General features: G+C 45.9%; 1 protein-coding gene across 1 annotated transcript; it reads left to right on the top strand.

The window, feature by feature from the left end:
* The first annotated feature begins 960 nt into the window (after positions 1-960).
* Positions 961-16,357, top strand: NLRP7 (NLR family pyrin domain containing 7). Its single transcript, XM_066372601.1, has 7 exons — positions 961-2,516; positions 4,545-4,715; positions 6,236-6,406; positions 9,815-9,985; positions 10,287-10,457; positions 12,978-13,145; positions 15,870-16,357. The coding sequence occupies exons 1-7, from the start codon at positions 961-963 to the stop codon at positions 16,171-16,173; spliced, it is 2,712 nt and encodes a 903-aa protein (XP_066228698.1). The 3' UTR covers positions 16,174-16,357.
* The last annotated feature ends 778 nt before the right edge of the window (positions 16,358-17,135 follow it).

Here is a 17,135-nt window from a genome sequence, read left to right as displayed (position 1 = left end):
AAATCAAATTAGTGTTATCAGTTTTTATCTGTACGGCTAGTACATTGTCTTGGTTACCTCAATGCCATGGAGACAGTCTTTTATTTAAATTTTGCAAGCTTTGCTGCCTTACCTTTAACAATCAGGATTATAATCAACCCCATGTTAATTTTTGTGTATGCTGTGATGTGGGGATCAAAGTTTATTTCTCAGGTGAGTATCTGTTGGACACAGCACCACTTACTGAGAAGACCATTCTTCCCCTAAAACTCTGCACAGCAGGTTGTGAGATGTTGCCCGTCTGAGTCTGTTCATGAGCTCACTAAACTGTCTCATGGGTCCACTGTTTACCTTATACCAGTTTCCTGTCATTGGATCTTGTTCATAACATCGTTATCGGGGTCAGAACTACTGTAAGCAAATAGAGTGCCTTTTTTCCCCCTTATTTTTCCAAGTGAGAGGAGGGGAGACATAGAAACAGATTGCTACATGTGCCTCAATCAGGATCCACCTGGCAACCACCTTCTGGGGCTGATGTTTTGCCCATCTGGGGCCATGCTCATAACTGAGCTATTTTTAGTGCCTGAGGCAGAGGCTCCATGGAGCCATCTTCAGTACCCAGGACCGATGCACTTAAACCAATCGAGACATGGCTGCAGGAGGGGAAGAGAGAGACAGAGAAGAGAATGAAGAAGGGGAAGGGTGGAGAAGCAGATGGTCGCTGCTCCTGTGTGCCCTTACCAGGAATCAGACCTGGGACATCCACACACCAGGCTGATGCTCTATCCACTGAGCCAACTGTCCAGGGTAGACTGACTGTCTTATAGTCATACGTTTGATATTTGGTAAAAGAAACTTTGTTTTTTCCTGGTATTTCTTATTTCTGTTCCTTTATATAGTGTATTTTCCAGTTAAGTATAACCATGGGCAACCCAACTTTCTCCCATTGCATATCATTACAGGTGAAGAGACAGAAACACGATGGAGAAATTTTATAATATCTGGAAGTATGCATTTTGGCATGGAGATGGTGATGACTTTCATCATAAAATCACCCAGGGAAGCCAAAAATTCACATCGTTCTCAAATTCCATAACAACCACACACCTCAGGCCACTGACCCTGGTGCTGCAGGGCCCCGCAGGCGTCGGCAAAACCACGCTGGCCAAAAAGTGGATGCTGGAGTGGACACAGCACAACCTCCCCAAGACACTGCAGGCCGCCTTCTACCTCAGCTGCAGGGACCTGAGCCGCCAGGAGACCTGCACTTTTGCGGAGCTGATAGCCAAGAAGTGGCCACACGCGCAGGAAGCCGGCCCCGAGATCCTCGCCCAAGCGCAGAGATTCCTCTTCGTCGTCGATGGGTTCGATGAGCTGAGAGTCCCCTCGGGGTCACTTGTCCAGGACATCTGTGGCGACTGGAAGAAGCAGAAGCCAGTGGCCGCCCTGCTGGGCAGTTTGCTGAAGAGAAAGCTGTTCCCCAAGGCCACGCTTCTGGTCACCACGCGCCCGGGGGCCCTGGGCGAGCTCCGGCTCCTGGTGGAACAGCCGCTCTTCATCGAGGTGGAGGGGCTCTCGGAGCGGGACAGGAGGGACTATTTCCTGAGGCACTTCGGCCAGGAGGACCCAGCCCTGCGAGCTCTCGAGGCGATGGAGAGCAACCCGGCTCTGTCCCACATGGGCGCGGCGCCCGCCGTGTGCTGGGTGGTCTGCACGTGTCTGCAGGTGCAGATGGAGAAGGGCGAGGACCCTGCCCCGACGTGCCACACCGCCACCTCGCTGTTCCTGTGCTTCCTGTGCGGCCAGTTCGCACCGAGCCCGGGTGGCTCCTCGGGTCTGCGCCCCCGCGTCCCGCTGAGCGCTGTGTGTCTCCTGGCCGCCCAGGGTGCGTGGGCGCAGACGTCTGTGTTTGACCGAGAAGACCTCGGGAGACTCGGGGTCACGGAGGCCGACCTCCAGCCCTTCCTGGACAGGAGCATCCTCCAAGAGGACGCCGACTGTGAGGGCCGCTACGCCTTCGTCCACCTCAGCGTCCAGCAGTTTCTGGCCGCCCTGTTCTACGTGCTGGACAGTGACACACAGGGAGATGGGGACAGGTGCCCGCGGGACGTGGGGGACGCGCAGAGGCTGCTGTCCAAGGAAGAGAGACTGAGGAACCCCACCCTGACCCTGGTGGGTCACTTCTTATTCGGGCTCGCGAACGAGAAGAGAGCCCGGGAGCTGGAGGCCACGTTCGGCTGCCGGGTGTCCACGGGGGTCAGGCGGGAATTACTGAGGTCGGTGTCCGCCGCGAGTCAGCCCTTCTCCTCGGCGGCGCACGCGAAGGAGGCGGTGTCCCGTCTGTACGAGTCTCAGGAGGAGTCGCTGGTGAAAGAAGCCGTGGCCCACGTCGAGGTCGTGTCCCTGCGTTTGCAGAACCAAACAGATGTCGTGCACGCATCGTTCTGCCTCCAGCATTGCGAGAACTTGCAGAGGGTTTCACTGCAGGTGGACAAGGGCGTGTTCCTGGAGAATGACGGCGCGTCAGAGTCAGACACGTGGGCGGAGAGGTAAGAACTCGCCTCTCCTTTGTGACTGGTTTTTCCACCGCTAGACTCGTCCCTGCTCCCTGTGGCTCAAGGTCAGTTTTTTCCTTAACTGGAATTTCTTCCCGCAAGCTCATCATCTAAGACAGATACCACGATGTTCAGATTAGGAAGGGGGGCTTTGAGACCTTTAATTTAAAAAAAAAATAAATTGGGCATAACGTTGATTAATAACATTGTATAAATTTCAGGTGTACAACTTTCTATACACCATTGTGTGCTCACTGCCTGAAGTCTAGCCTCTTTCTGTTTTAGTATTAATAGTTTTCATGTGGGGAATGGGTTCAGGACGTCCCTAGACAGTCTCAACATTTCATATATGTCCCTTCCCTACGAATTCTTTTATTCATTTATTTATTTTAATTGCTCGATTTAGAGAGACAGAGGACAGGGAGGGAGAGAGAGAGAAACATACTCAATCTTGATGTTTCGGGATGATCCTTTAACCTACTGAGCTAACTGGCATGGCTTCTCCTCCTTCTTTTTATAAAAACTATAGCCATTATATTTTACAGTATATCCCCATGGCTTGTTTATTCTAGAAAGGGAAGCCTACTTTTTTAAAAATTAATTTTAATGGGTTGACAATAAATCAGGGTACATATGTTCAGAGAAAACATCTCCAGGTTATTTTGACATTTAATTATTATATGTTGCATACCCCTCACCCAAAGTCAAAGTGACCTCAGCTTTCACTCATGTCCCCCCATCTCTGGCCACCACCCTGTCTTCTCTGTGTCTATACGTTTTTATTTTATTTTTTAAGTGTAAGATTCTGCATGTAAGTGAGATTATACAGTATTTGTCTTTCTCTGAATTATTTTACTTAGCAGATCGCTTTCTAGATCCACCCATGTTGCTGTACATGGCAGGATTTTCTTCTTTTATAGCCGAATAATATTCCGTTGCGTATTTACACCACATCTTCTCTATCTATTATCCATCGACAGAAACTTGGGTTTTCTCCACGTCTTGGTTGTTGTGAATAATGCTGCTACACATGGGGTGTCAATATCTTTTTAAGATAGTGATTTTGTTTTCTTAGGAAAAATACCCAGGGGTGGAATTTCTGGGTCATACGATAGTTCTATTTTTAATTTTTTTGAGGAACCTCTGTAGTGTCTCCCACAGTGGCTGCACCAATCCACATCCCGTCCACAGTCCGTAAGGGTCCCCTTTTCTCCACACCCTCATCAGCACTTACTATCTCCTCTTGTTTGGTGGTGGCCATTCCAATAGATGTGATGTGAGATTTCATTATCGTTTTAACTTCCATTTTCCAAGTGACTAGTAACGGTGACACCTTTTCATGCACTTCTCAGCCATCCATATGTCATCTTTGAAAAAAAAAAGGGTCTATGCAGGTCCTCTGCCCACTTTATCATTGGATTTTTTCCTTTTTATTGTATGAGTTCTTTATACATGTTGAATATCAACCCTTCTCAAATGTATGCTTTGCAAATATTTCCTCCCATTCTGTGGGCTGTGTTTGCATTTTGTTGGTTTCCTTTGTAGGACAACCTACTGATTCTCAACACTTTTCCCATTTGTACTTTAATTAATTACAATTTTTATTAAGTGAGGGATAGAGAGGTAGAGATATACTCCTGCATGCACTCCGACTGGGATCCTACCAGGGGATGCTCTACCCATCTGGGGCTGCTACTCCATTGTTCAGCAACAGAGCTATTTTAGTGCCTGAGGCGAGGCCATGGAGCCATCCTTGGGGCCTGGGGTCAACTTATTCAAATTGTTTGAGCCATGGCTATGGGAAGTGAGAGAGAGAGAGAGAGAGAGAGAGGACAAGAAAGAGAAGGGGGAGGGGTGGAGAAGCAGATGGTTGCTTCTCCTGTGTGTGCCCTGACCAGGAATCGAACCCAGTACTTCCACATGACAGGCGGATGCTCTGCCACTGAGCCAACCAACCAGGGCCCCCATTCGTACTTTTAACAGGTACTCTTTTCTGTCACTGCCTTCTAGTTCAAAGGACGACCATCACGCTCTTTGTCTCTGGACAAATCTCTGCTCTGTGTTCAGTTCAAACAAGAATCTGAGCTTTCTGGATGTGCAACAGAGCTACCTGAGTCACTCCTCAGTGAGGATTCTCTGTGAGCAGATAACCCGTGTCACCTGTCATCTCCAGAAGGTGGTGTAAGTAGAAGCTCACCTTGATATGGCTGTCCCTAGGTGTTTTTAATGTGAGAGCAATATATGAATGCCTGACCAGGCTCTGACCACCTGAGTGCTCAGAATACAAAGAAACAAAAGGGTTCCCATCCTTCAAGGTGTCGTGTGAGAGAGTCATCTATGATATGGAGTCATTTTCATGCACTTAAAAATCCTGCAATCATGCTAGATGATAAGGAAATGAAAAACAACAATTCCTTTTTTTGTGTGACAGAGACAGAGAGTCAGAGAGAAGGACAGATAGAGACAGACAGACAGGAAAGGAGAGAGATGAGAAGCATCAGTTTTTCATTGCAGCCCCTTAGTTGTTCATTGATTGTTTTCTCATATGTGCCTCAACTGGGGGTCTACAGCAGAGTGAGTGACCCCTTGCTCAAACCTGCGACCTTGGGCTCAAGGCAGCAACCTTGGGCTTCAAGCCAGTGACCATGGGGTCATGTCTATGATCCCTCACTCAAGTGAGCCATTCCACTCTCAGGCTGGTGAGCCTGCGCTCAAGCCAACAATCGTGGGGTTTTGAACTTGGGTCCTCCTCATCCTAGTCCAATGCTTTATCCACTGTACCACCTCCTGGTTGGGCCAAAAGAACAACTTCTAATGGTCCATATCATTGGAGAGCCTGCACTTTATTTGCTAACTTTGAAACTACAGCTTGCTTCAGCCTCCAGCAGCACTGCTTTGCTGAAAAACAGAGACCACATGGGGTAAAGGGAGAAGAGATTTTTCTTACTAGTAAAAGACAGTAGGCATTGAGGGGGTGGGGCAAAGTCTGTGAGCTGAATGCTGAAGGAAAGATACAACATAAAAAAATAAGGATAGGGACACTTCATCTGGGTGTTAGCATGAGCAAAGACAAGGGTGTGCTAACCTTATCATCTAATTCTACCTTCTCCCTATCACCATACATGTCTTCCAGTGATAGGCCCTCATTTTTTTGTCTCTCTCTTTTTTCTTCTTTTCCAACTGAGAGGAGGGGAGATAGAGAGACAGAATCCTGCATGTACCTTGATTGGGGTCCACCTGAAACCCCCCCCCCAGGCCGATGTTGCAACAGAGCTATTTTTAGCACCTGAGGTGGAAGCTCAATGGAGCCATCCTCAGCACCTGAAGCCAATGTGCTTGAACCAATTGAGCCATGGCTATGGGAAGGGAAGACAGAGAGAGAGAGAGAGAGAGAGAGAGAGAGAGAGAGAAGGCAGGGATTGGGGAAGAAGCAAATGGTCATTTCTCCTGTGTGTCCTAACCAGGAATCAAACCTGGGACATCCACACACTGGGTTGATGCTCTACCACTGAGCCAACTGGCCAAGGCCTCATTTTTCTCTTTCCCAGCTACTGTTCTGTTGACTTGTCCTTTAAGTCAGCATATCAGACCCTCTTCGCCTTTTCCATCCTGACTTGAAGACATCTCATCCCACTAAGTGTTCAGAACACCAACCATCTTCAGCACCCAAGATGTAACCCCCTCCCTTCTATGTCTCCTAGGATTAAAAATGTCTTCCCCACCGACGCATACCAGGACTTCTGTCTGGCTTTCATTGGTAAGAAGACTCTGACACAGCTGAGCCTGGAAGGCAGTTTCCATGGTGATAAGATGCTGGTGCTGCTGTTGTGTGAGGCCCTGAAGCACAGGAGATGTAGCCTGCAGTATCTCAGGTAGATCTCATCACTGCTGTGAGCTCTGCTGTGAGTTGGGTGAGCCATATAGCACAGGGCACCACTCAGACTGGACGTCATGCCACATGGGGGAGCATATTCTCCAATAGAACCTGGATGGGGTTTCTGCCTCTCCTCTCTCCCCAGCTAGCTGGTCTACTGCATGGAATAGTGAGCTCTGAATGCAAAGAAGCCCCCAGAATTTCATGTCCTCCTCTAACTGAAGGATGTGGCATTTCTGCTGATTCAGAGCAGCTTCAACCTGAACGGGCCACTCATTAACCTCTCACGAGCCTCAAGGGTCCTGATTCCCAGTGCCTTGCTGGTTTGAGAGATCCCTCCTTCCTCAGTGAATGCCCATAACAGGTTCTGATTCTCATCACCCATCTTTAGGACACCATCCCACCACCTGCCCTTGACTCAGTGGAGTAGCAACCTGAGGGACTGGTTAGCCATACATGTTTTTGGGTTTGAAAATGAGCTCAAATCCTTGCTCCGGTATCTGTGACCTATATGAACTCGAGCTGTTGTTTCCTTATTCATAAAATGGGAATTTTGAGAATTAAATGAAACATGAGCTGTAAACTGCTTTGCCTCAGGGCCAGGCACAAATTGAGAACTTATTATGGTGCTGTTTTCATTTTATTAGAGAAAAACAGCTGTTACTCTAAAATTTTGATAAATCATGTTTCTCAGGGGGCACACTGAGGGGCCAAGATGGCGACTGCCGGATATGGAATCTTCAATTTATGTTCCTGTAATTTGAGACCTTCTATTTTTATTTTTTAAAATTGAATTCATTGTGGTGACATTGATTGATAAAGTGATATTGGTTTCAGGTGTACAACCCTATACTACATCATCTGTATATTGTACTGAGCGTTCACCACCCCAAGTCAAGTCTCCTTCCATCACCGTTTATCCCCCTCTACCCCCTCCTACCTCCCCACCCCCTTCCTTTTTGCTATCACCACATTGTTGCCTGTGCCTGTGAGATCCTTTTTCTTTCCTTAACCCCTTCACCTTTTTCACCCAGCCCCCTTGCCCCCATCCCCTCTGACAGCTGCCAGTCTGGTCTCTGTATCTATGAGTCTGTTTCTATTTTGTTTGTTAGTTTCTTTTGTTTATGAAATTCCACATAGAAAGGAAATCATATGATACTTGCCTTTCTCTGACTGGCTTAGTTCACTTAGCATAATGCTGTCCAGATCCATCCATACTGTCACAAAAGGTAAGATTTTCTTCTTCTTCTTCTTCTTCTTTTTTTTTTTTTACAGAGACAGAGAGAGAGAGAGAGTCAGAGAGAGGAATAGACAGGGACAGACAGACAGGAACGGAGAGATGAGAAGCATCAATCATTAGTTTTTCGTTGCGCATTGCGACACGTTAGTTGTTCATTGATTGCTTTCTCATATGTGCCTTGATCGTGGGCCTTCAGCAGACTGAGTAACTCCTTGCTGGAGCCAGTGACCTTGGGTCCAAGCTGATGAGCTTTTGCTCAAACCAGATGAGCCTGCACTCAAGCTGGCGACCTCAGGGTCTCAAACCTGCGTCCTCGGCATCCCAGTCCGACGCTCTTTCCACTGCGCCACTACTTGGTCAGGCATTTTCTTCTTTTTTTGTGTGTGTGTGTGCTGAGTAGTATTTCATGGTGTAAATATAGCACTGCTTTTCTATCCAGTCATCTACTGATGGGAACTTGGGCCGCTTCCACATCTTGACTATTTTAAGTAATGCTGCAATGAAAAATTTAAATTCCACCTTATACTCCAATTATGTACATAAACTTATCATGTCTGTGTTGTATGTTAAGCTCTGAGGGATAAAAGCTACTAATTTAAACACTGCAGTTTTACCTGTGACATACACCTTATTGGGCACAGGTTAGGGATGGTTTATATTCTTTGTTTGCTTGATATAAAGGTATTATCTTTCCCCAAAATACAAATAGGGGAAAAAGGAATATTACAAAGTTTAAATAACTTGCAAAGACTTTGAACAGAGTAAGAGGCAGAATTATGATCAGACCATGAGCTTCTCCTAGAGTCCTATACTCTAATCTGTGCCTGTAAAAGTTGCTGGGTTCCAGAGCCTAATAGAATGGATTAATGTGACCTCCAAAACAGTGTCACATCCATGTCCCCATTAACAGAAAAAAAGTTCCCAATTCTCCTTCAACACTTTTTCTATTCTTGCAACACTTCAACTCAACAAATTCTGGACCTGGCTACTTGAGGGTCAAATTGTACCTCCTTGTTTTAATTTGCATATTCCCCAATAACTTTGATTGAATTTGAGTATCAGGTATCCATTTCTTTTCCTATAAAATCATATATCTAGCCTGACCAGGCGGTGGCGCAGTGGATAGAGCATTGGACTAGGATGTGGAGGACCCAGGTTCGAAACCCCGAGGTTGCCAGCTTGATCACAGGCTCATCTGGTTTGAGCAAAGCTCACTAGCTTGGACCCAAAAGTCGCTGGCTTGAGCAAGTGGTTACTTGGTTTGAAGTAGCCTCATGGTCAAAGCACATATGAGAAAGCAATCAATGAACAACTAAAGTGCCACAACGAAAAACTGATGATTGATGCTTCTCATCTCTCTCCGTTCTTGTCTGTCTGTCCCTATCTATCCCTCTCTCTGACTCTCTCTCTCTCTGTCTCTGAAAAAAAAAATCATATATCTAGACCTAAGTGAGATTAGGACAGACTTAGGGCAGGGAACAGGGTCATACTAAAAAATGAGATGTGAAGCCCTGGCCTGTTGGCTCAGTGTTAGAGCATTGGCCCAGTGTGTGGTTGTCCTGGGTTCAATTCCCTGTCAAGGCACACAAGTTAAGCAACCAGCTGCTTCTCCCCCATCCTCTTTTCTCCCCTCCTCTTCCTCCTCCTGTACCTCCCCCTCCCCCTCCTCCTCCCGCAGCCATAGCTCTATTGGTTTGAGCACATTGGTCCTGGGCACTGAGGATGACTCCATGGAGCCTCTGCCTCAGGCACAAAAAATAGATCAGTTGCAAGCATGGCCCCAGATGGGCAGAGCATCGGTCCCAGGTGGGGGTTGCTGAGTGGTCCTGGTTGGGGTGCATGTGGGAGTCTGTCTCTTTATTTCCCCTTCTCTCACTTGGAAAGGAAGAAAACAAATGAGATGAGATGTGAAAAAATAGCAGGTCATGTTGCCAAAACTTCAAAGTGTATTACAGATTTGAGATGAGGCTTGATCTTTATCAAATGGCTGTGAGGATATTTAAAGAAGCAAAGGAGATCAACTCTTTAATAATTCAGGCCAGGGTCGGACACATACTGGAGTAGATGAGATGAGAACCAAGGATGCACTCTTCGGGGAAGTATGATATAATAAGCTGATAGGGTCTCTCCTCCCAGGAGAATGACTTGCCCCTGTCTATTCCACAGGTTGGGGTCTTGTTCTGACATCACTCAGCAGTGGGATGATTTCTCTTTGGCCCTTGAAATCAACCAGACCCTGCAATTTCTAGACCTCACAGACAATGAGCTCCGGGATGAGGGTGTCAAGTTGCTGTGTACAACGCTGAGACACCCAAAGTGCTTCCTGCAGAGGTTGTCGTAAGTCACTCTTCCATGGACCATTTCTGTTCCAGGTTTGGGCCACATAGAGAAGGAACAAGGGTAACATTGGACTTGCAGGGCAACCTGTATGGGACCTCCTACTGATGTAGACAATACCTGGTTTCCATTTTGGGTCCCAGGCGGGTGAATCATCCATCGTGCTCGCCCTTCTCTCATTTCTGGTCCTTCACGGCACAAGCTAGAGAGGATGGGGAGTGAATAAGAAGAGCTATCAATCGAGAAGGATGGACTTTGGAAATGTTCTCACCGTCTTCCCCTGGTTGTGGTGCTTCCACAGGTTGGAAAACTGTCACCTTACGGAAGCCTGTGGCAAGGAGCTCTCCTCTGCTTTGATTGTCAATCAGCGGCTGACCCACCTGTGCTTGGCCAAGAATGACCTTGGGGATCGCGGGCTGAAACTTCTGTGCGAGGGCTTGAGTTATCCTGAATGTCAACTACGGACCCTGGTGTAAGTACCTGTTGGCTGTGTGTGTGTGTGTGTGTGTGTGTGTGTGTGTGTGTGCGCGCGCGCGCACGCGCGCCACATAGGACAAATGAGACCACTTAATAATTCTGCTAGAATGAAACTGGCAGACCCTGCTACACATTAGGGAAAGACTGGGGAGATAACAGATGTTAATATTTGCTGCCCTTTCAGGGCAGAGTTTGCCTCCTGGCTTTTTCCCTATGCTGGAAATTTGGGACGGGAGGTTGGGTCTCAGGTCTGACATTTTGTATAAATTCTTTGAGTTCATATGACATACTTCTTCCTGCATTTGAAAATGGATTGAGTTATAGGATATGAGTTGGAAAAGACTTTTTTTTTTCTGCAAAGAGACAGATGGTAAATAATTTAGACTTTGTAGGCCATATGCTCTCTGTTCCAGTTAATTCAGCTTTGCCACTGTCACATGTGGCTGTGTTCCAATAAATGTTATTTACAAAAAATCCAGAGAGAAAGGGAGGTAGGTGGAGGTGGGCCAACGTGGGGATAAATGGACACAGAAATGGGCAATGGGCCCATGATGCAGCATGCAGATGTTTTGTTGAGTTGCATACTTGAAACCTGTAGGTTTTGTGAACGAATGTCACCCCAATAAATTCAATGAAAAAAAAAAGGTGGTGGGCTGAATTTGACCCATGAGCTGTCATTCGCTGACCTTGTTAGCTGGGAAGAAGCCCAGCGTGAACTACCTGTGCCCATTAGAATCACAGGCAGGGCAGCATTCAAGCGACTGTGCGGGGTTGGAAACCTACTTCTGCTCAGAAATTCCATCTGGTTTTGACTTCTCTGGGGCTCTTGCTCTCCTAGAAAACTAGTCTCTGCCACTTACCTGTGTGGCTTGTAACTGGTCCTAGAAATATCTGATGTCTCCACCTAGGATGTATCACAGGGATGGAAAGTACAGCATAGGAGATACAGGCAACAATACTATAGTAACTATGTATTGTGTCAGGTGGGGACTAGTCTTATTAAGGGGATCACTTTGTAAATTATGCAGAGGGCTAATCACTACATCGTACACCTGAAACTAATATAATATCGTATGTCAACTATCAAATTTTTAAAAGTAAAAAAGCAAAAACAAAATGATATACCTTAATGTAGACATGTCCCAATCATTTGAGTCTAAAAAGGAAATTTAAGTACTCAGTTTATAGTAGCAGGAGAGAAAATGAAAAGAAAGATCCTATCTCTCCTAAGCAATACTTATTAAAATGACATAACATTTTTCATATCATGTTGTTATATAGACAGATCTATTTTTTAAACATTTTTTTAATTTAAAAATTAAATTTAATGAGGTGGTGTTGATTAATAAGAGTACATAGGTTTCAAGTGAACAACCATATAGCATTTGAACTGATTGTTGATTGTGTTGTGTGCCCATCTCCTTAAGTCAAATCATTTTCTTCTTTTTTTAAAACTCAGAGAGAGGAGGGAAGGCAGAGAGACAGACTCCCACATGCACTCTGACCAGGATTCACCCAGCAAGCACACTAGGGGGCAATGCTATGCCCATCTGGGGCCATGCTCACAGCAGAGCTATTCTTAGTGCCTGAGGTGGAGGTCATAGAGCCATCCACAGCACTGAGGGCCAACTTACTTCCATTGAACCATGGCTGCAAGAGGGGAAGAGAGAGAGAGAGAGAGAGACAGAGAAGCGAGAGGGGGAGGGGTGGAGAAGCAGATGGGTGCTTCTCCTGTGTGCCCTCACTGGGAATCAAACCTGGGACACCCACACACTGCACCGATGCTCTACCACTAAGCCAACTGGCCAGGGCCAAATTATTTTCTGTCATCATATATTTGTTCCTCTTTACTCCCCTCTCGCTGGTAACCACTTCACTTTTATTTGTGTCCATAAGCCTCAGTTTTATATCCCACCTATGTCAGATATATATTTCTCCCTTTTGAAATAAACCATAAAGGACAGGGAGACTGGAATCTCAATAGCCTATCCATGAAGAAAATAGGGAATGTAGTCAATATTATTGTACTAAATATGTATGGTGCCAGGTGGGTGCTAGTCTTATTGGGGGGAATCACTTTGTAACTTATATAAACATTAACCACTAAGCTGTATGTCTGAAATGAATATAACATACTAAATATCACTGTAATTAAAAAACTGGAAAGAAAAAAAAAAAGAAAATAAGCTCAAATTTTGATTCAGTCTAGGGTTTGTCTGTACCCAGAGCCGAAGCTCTTGACTTACCATAAACTGCCATTCCAGAAACATCTGTATCCTAGACGATGTGTGTGTGTTTATCCACAATAAAAGGTGGCAGTTGGAGGCCAGTTCCACCCTCTACCACCTAGGCAGGTGGAAATATAATCATCACTCCATTTGTATGCTACGGACAAGCCTACTTGAAAGTATGTGGCTCGAGGTCGAAGGTGCACAGTATTGGAAGTAACAGTCACTTCACGGGGCATGTATCCCCGAGGGGTGGCAGCCTTCTCTTCCTTTGGCTGTCTTTGCAGGTTGTGGCAATGCAACATAACCAAACGCGGCTGCAAACACATCTCAAAGCTCCTTCAAGAGGACTCCAGCCTGACACACTTGGACCTGGGTCTCAATCCCATAGCCACTGGCTTGTGGTTTCTCTGTGAGGCGTTGAGGAAGCCCAATTGCAACCTAAAATGGCTAGGGTATGTACTTGTGCTCATTGCAAGGGTGTTTTGGAAATATTTAACCTCTCTGAGAGGTTCTGGGTTATAGACTGTAATCGTTGTCACTCCCAGTGCGATGTTAGGAGCACACTGCTACAGAAATTGAAGACGGGTAAGTGAGTGCTTGCAGCATCATTCAGGAAACCTGAACACGGACCCTGCACCCCAGCACAAGCAAAGAAACAGGGGCTTTGGCATCACAACGTGGTTCAGATCCCATCCACTATCCTTCAGCTGCGACTTCTGACATCCAATTTTTCCCATTATGAAAATGGATGATTCGTCTACACGAATTATCTCCATAAGAACACTGTTAGTGCATTTGTTGAGTCCCTTTGTGAACTTGTCAGCCTCCTCTACACACTTTTTTTTAAATTTAGTGAGAGGAGGGGAGGCAGAGATAGATTTCCACATGCGCTGACCGGAATCCACCCCGCATGCCCACCAGGGGGCGATGCTCTGCCCATCTGGGGCATTGCTCTGTTGCAACCAGAGCCATTCTAGCACCTGAGGCAGAGGCCATGGAGCCATTCTTAGCGCCTGGGCCAACTTTGCTCCAATGGAGCCTTGGCTGTGGGAGAGGAGAGAGATAAAGGAGAGGGGGAAGGGTGGAGAAGCAGATGGGTGCTTCTTCTGTGTGCCCTGACTGGGAATTTAGCCAGGACTTCCATGCCCCAGGAGGATGCTCTACCACTGAGCCAGGGCCTTGCTCCATTTTCTATAACAATAGATTGATTGTAGCATTCTTCTGCCCAGTCACTGGAACAGTACAATTTTTAAACATTTATTTCAATTGAGGTGAACTTCACATAACAAGAAGGAAACATTTAAAGTAGCATTTAGTATACTTACAATGTTGTATAACCACTACTGCTATTTAGTTTTAGATAGAACTTTTTTTTTTTTTTTAAATCACCTCAGTGGAAACTCTGAACCCAGGAGCAATCAGTCTCCATTCTGCTCAGTGCTTGGCAGCCACAAATATGCTTCTTGGATTTACTTATAATGCATATTTCATATAAATGGACTCATATGTGGTCTTTTTTGTGTGGCTTCTTTTAGTTAGTATAATATATTTTTTTTCAATTACAGTTGACATTCAATATTATATTAGTTACAGGTATACGACATAGTGATGAGGCATTTATATACCTTATGAAGTGATCTCCCCGCTACGCACTACCTACCTAACACTGTACGTGGTTATTACAATATTATTGACTATACTCGCTATGCTGTACTTTTCGTCCTTGTGACTGTTCTATAACTACCAATCTGTACTTCTCAATCCCTTCACGTTTTCCACCTAGTTTCCCCAAACCCCTTCCCTCTGTCTTCAGTTTGTTCTATCTGTGAGTCTGGTTTCTATTTTTTTTTTAAATTTTGTTCTTTAGAGTCCATATATAAGTGAAAACATATGATGTTTCTTTCTCTGACTGACTTATCTCACTTAGCATAGTACCATCTAGGTCCATCCATGTTGTTACAAATGGTAAAGATTTCATTCCTTTTTATGGCTGAGTTGTATTCCACAATAGTTTCAAGGTTTACTTACATTGTAACACGTGTCAGTACTTTATTCCTTATATGGCTAAACCGTATACCATTGTATGAATATACCAAAGTTTGCTCATTCACTTACCCATTATATTTGGAGAGAAGTTGAGTCTATTTTCTGTATCTCCAATGGCTGTCACAGTGCCCGGGGGCAGCAGCAGAATGGTTGCAGACCCGACATATGGGTGTGCAGATGGTGCAATGCTCTAAGGCACATGGCAGAAGGGTCAGTGTGGCTTGAACCAGCTCACTAGGCTCTATAGACTGGCCTGAGAGTGGATTAAGTAGTGCTTCCCTCTGTCTTCTATGGGCAATGGTATCTTTTGGCCTGGAAGGAGCTCTTGGAGAAGCAGGAGCAAAATGGAAGCCATGGTCACATGTCCTGTCTCAGTGAGTATTGCTAACTCAACTTGCTGTAAAGTCTAGAAAGTAACAATCCAAGCCATCTATTCATAGACTCTAAGGCTTCTGATTGCTTACTTTTCCCTTCATTTAACACCTCACATCCAAACCATTTCGAGGCACCACCTTCTTCCAGACACCTGGGAGATGAGCATCTGCCCTTCAACTGCGGACACTCATCACATGAACCGTTGCATGATCTCTGAGCTGGTCCTTGGTTGCCTGATGTTTGTTCTCAACCCATCACCCCGAGGTACCTTTGAAAGTGCAAACCAAACCATAGCACCTATGGTTTTAAAGGACTCAAGAGCACCCCATGTTACTGCATGTAAAATCTGATGTTTTATAGTAGCCTATAAGACCCTACAGGGTCCTCTTGTTAGTCACGAGCCACAGCTTGGAGTCTCAGCCATACTGGCTCCCCTCACCCCCACTAGTGACCACAATGGCTCGCTCTCCACTGTTCTTTAACTTTCTCTCATACCATCGTCCCCATAAAGCATTCACTGACCACCATCAACCCACCCAGTCATCCTCTCTGGCTGACTCATCCTTAACAACTTGTCCCTGTTGTCTTCAAAATAACACATCTTGGTGTCTGATGTCACCAACATAAGCTCCATGAAAAAAAAAATCCCCAACCCCATTTCTTTACTACTGGGTCTCCAGCAAGTCCAAGTGTGGCTGGCAACCGGCTGGTTCTGAATAAGGACCTGTTCCATGCGGGGTTCTCTCTCCTAACAGGCTCCGTGGCTGTTCCATCACCTCCTTCTGTTGCCGGGACCTTGTGTCTGCTCTCACCAGCAACCAGCGCCTGGAGGCTCTGGACTTGGGACAGAACATGCTGGGGCAGAGTGGACTGACGGTGCTCTTTGAGGGTCTGAAACGAAGTCGTGGGCCGCTGAAGACACTCCGGCTGAAGATGGATAGATCCAGTGTGGAGATTCAGAAGCTGCTCAGGGAAGTGGGAGACAGCAACCCGAGGCTCACCGTCGAGTGGGAGGACACCGTGATGACCCGGTCCTCGTGCTGTGACTTCCCTTTCTGAATGCCCCGAGACGAGTCTCCGCTAACTTACACACGTCTCTCTGACCTCTCACGGATGATGACCGGATGAATGGTCCAATGTTCGCATCTGGGTTGAAATGGAGAACTGAGCACTGGCTCACACTCTCTGGTTTATAGTAAATCCTGCACACGTCATGGACTCATTTTATGTTAAATCTCTGTTTTCTTTCACAAGGGTACTGGGTAAAATAAAAGGCAAAGCAATATGTTTGAAGCTGCATTTTATTAATTTGCCCAAAAGCTAACTTAGCATAAACTTTAAACACTTGACAGACTGAGTCTAGGGAAAAATATTACAAAGTTTATAGATGCTTATTGATCCCTTACCCCCCCCCCCATTTTTCTGTCCAACCTCAGGTATTTCTTGGTCTAATTTAACAGTAGCCCCATGGGTCTACACAATTGGTGTGATTTTTGGTTTTCTTAATCAGTTTTATGATGTGTGTGTGTGTGTGTGTGTGTGTGTGTGTGTGTGTATATATATATATATATATATATATATATATATATATATATATATATATATATTTAAGTGAGAGGCAGGAAGCAGAAAGACAGACTCCCACATCTGCCCGGACCAGGATCCACCCAGCAAGCCCACTAGGGGGCAATGATCTGCCCATCTGTGGCCATTGCTCCATTGCTCAGCTACTGAGCTACTTTAGCACCTGAGGCAGGCCATGAAGCCATCCTCAGCACGCAAGGACAACTTGCTTGAATCATTTGAACCATGGCTGTGGGAGGAGGGAAAGAGAGAGAGAGAGAAAAAAAGAGAGGGGGAAGAGTGAAGAAGCAGATGGTCGCTTCTCTTGTGTGCTCTGACTGGGAATCAAACCCGGGACTTCTGCATGCCAGGCCGACGCTCTACCACTGAGCCAACCGGCCAGGGCTATTATTATTTTTTTTATGCTGCTAGAGATTCAGAATTTGGGGGAAAAATTC

This window comes from Saccopteryx leptura, chromosome 3 (genome assembly GCF_036850995.1).
Source record: "Saccopteryx leptura isolate mSacLep1 chromosome 3, mSacLep1_pri_phased_curated, whole genome shotgun sequence".
Taxonomy (NCBI): Eukaryota; Metazoa; Chordata; class Mammalia; order Chiroptera; family Emballonuridae; genus Saccopteryx; species Saccopteryx leptura.
Note: the sequence above shows the minus strand (reverse complement) of the source record. Positions and strands in the feature narration are given on the sequence as shown.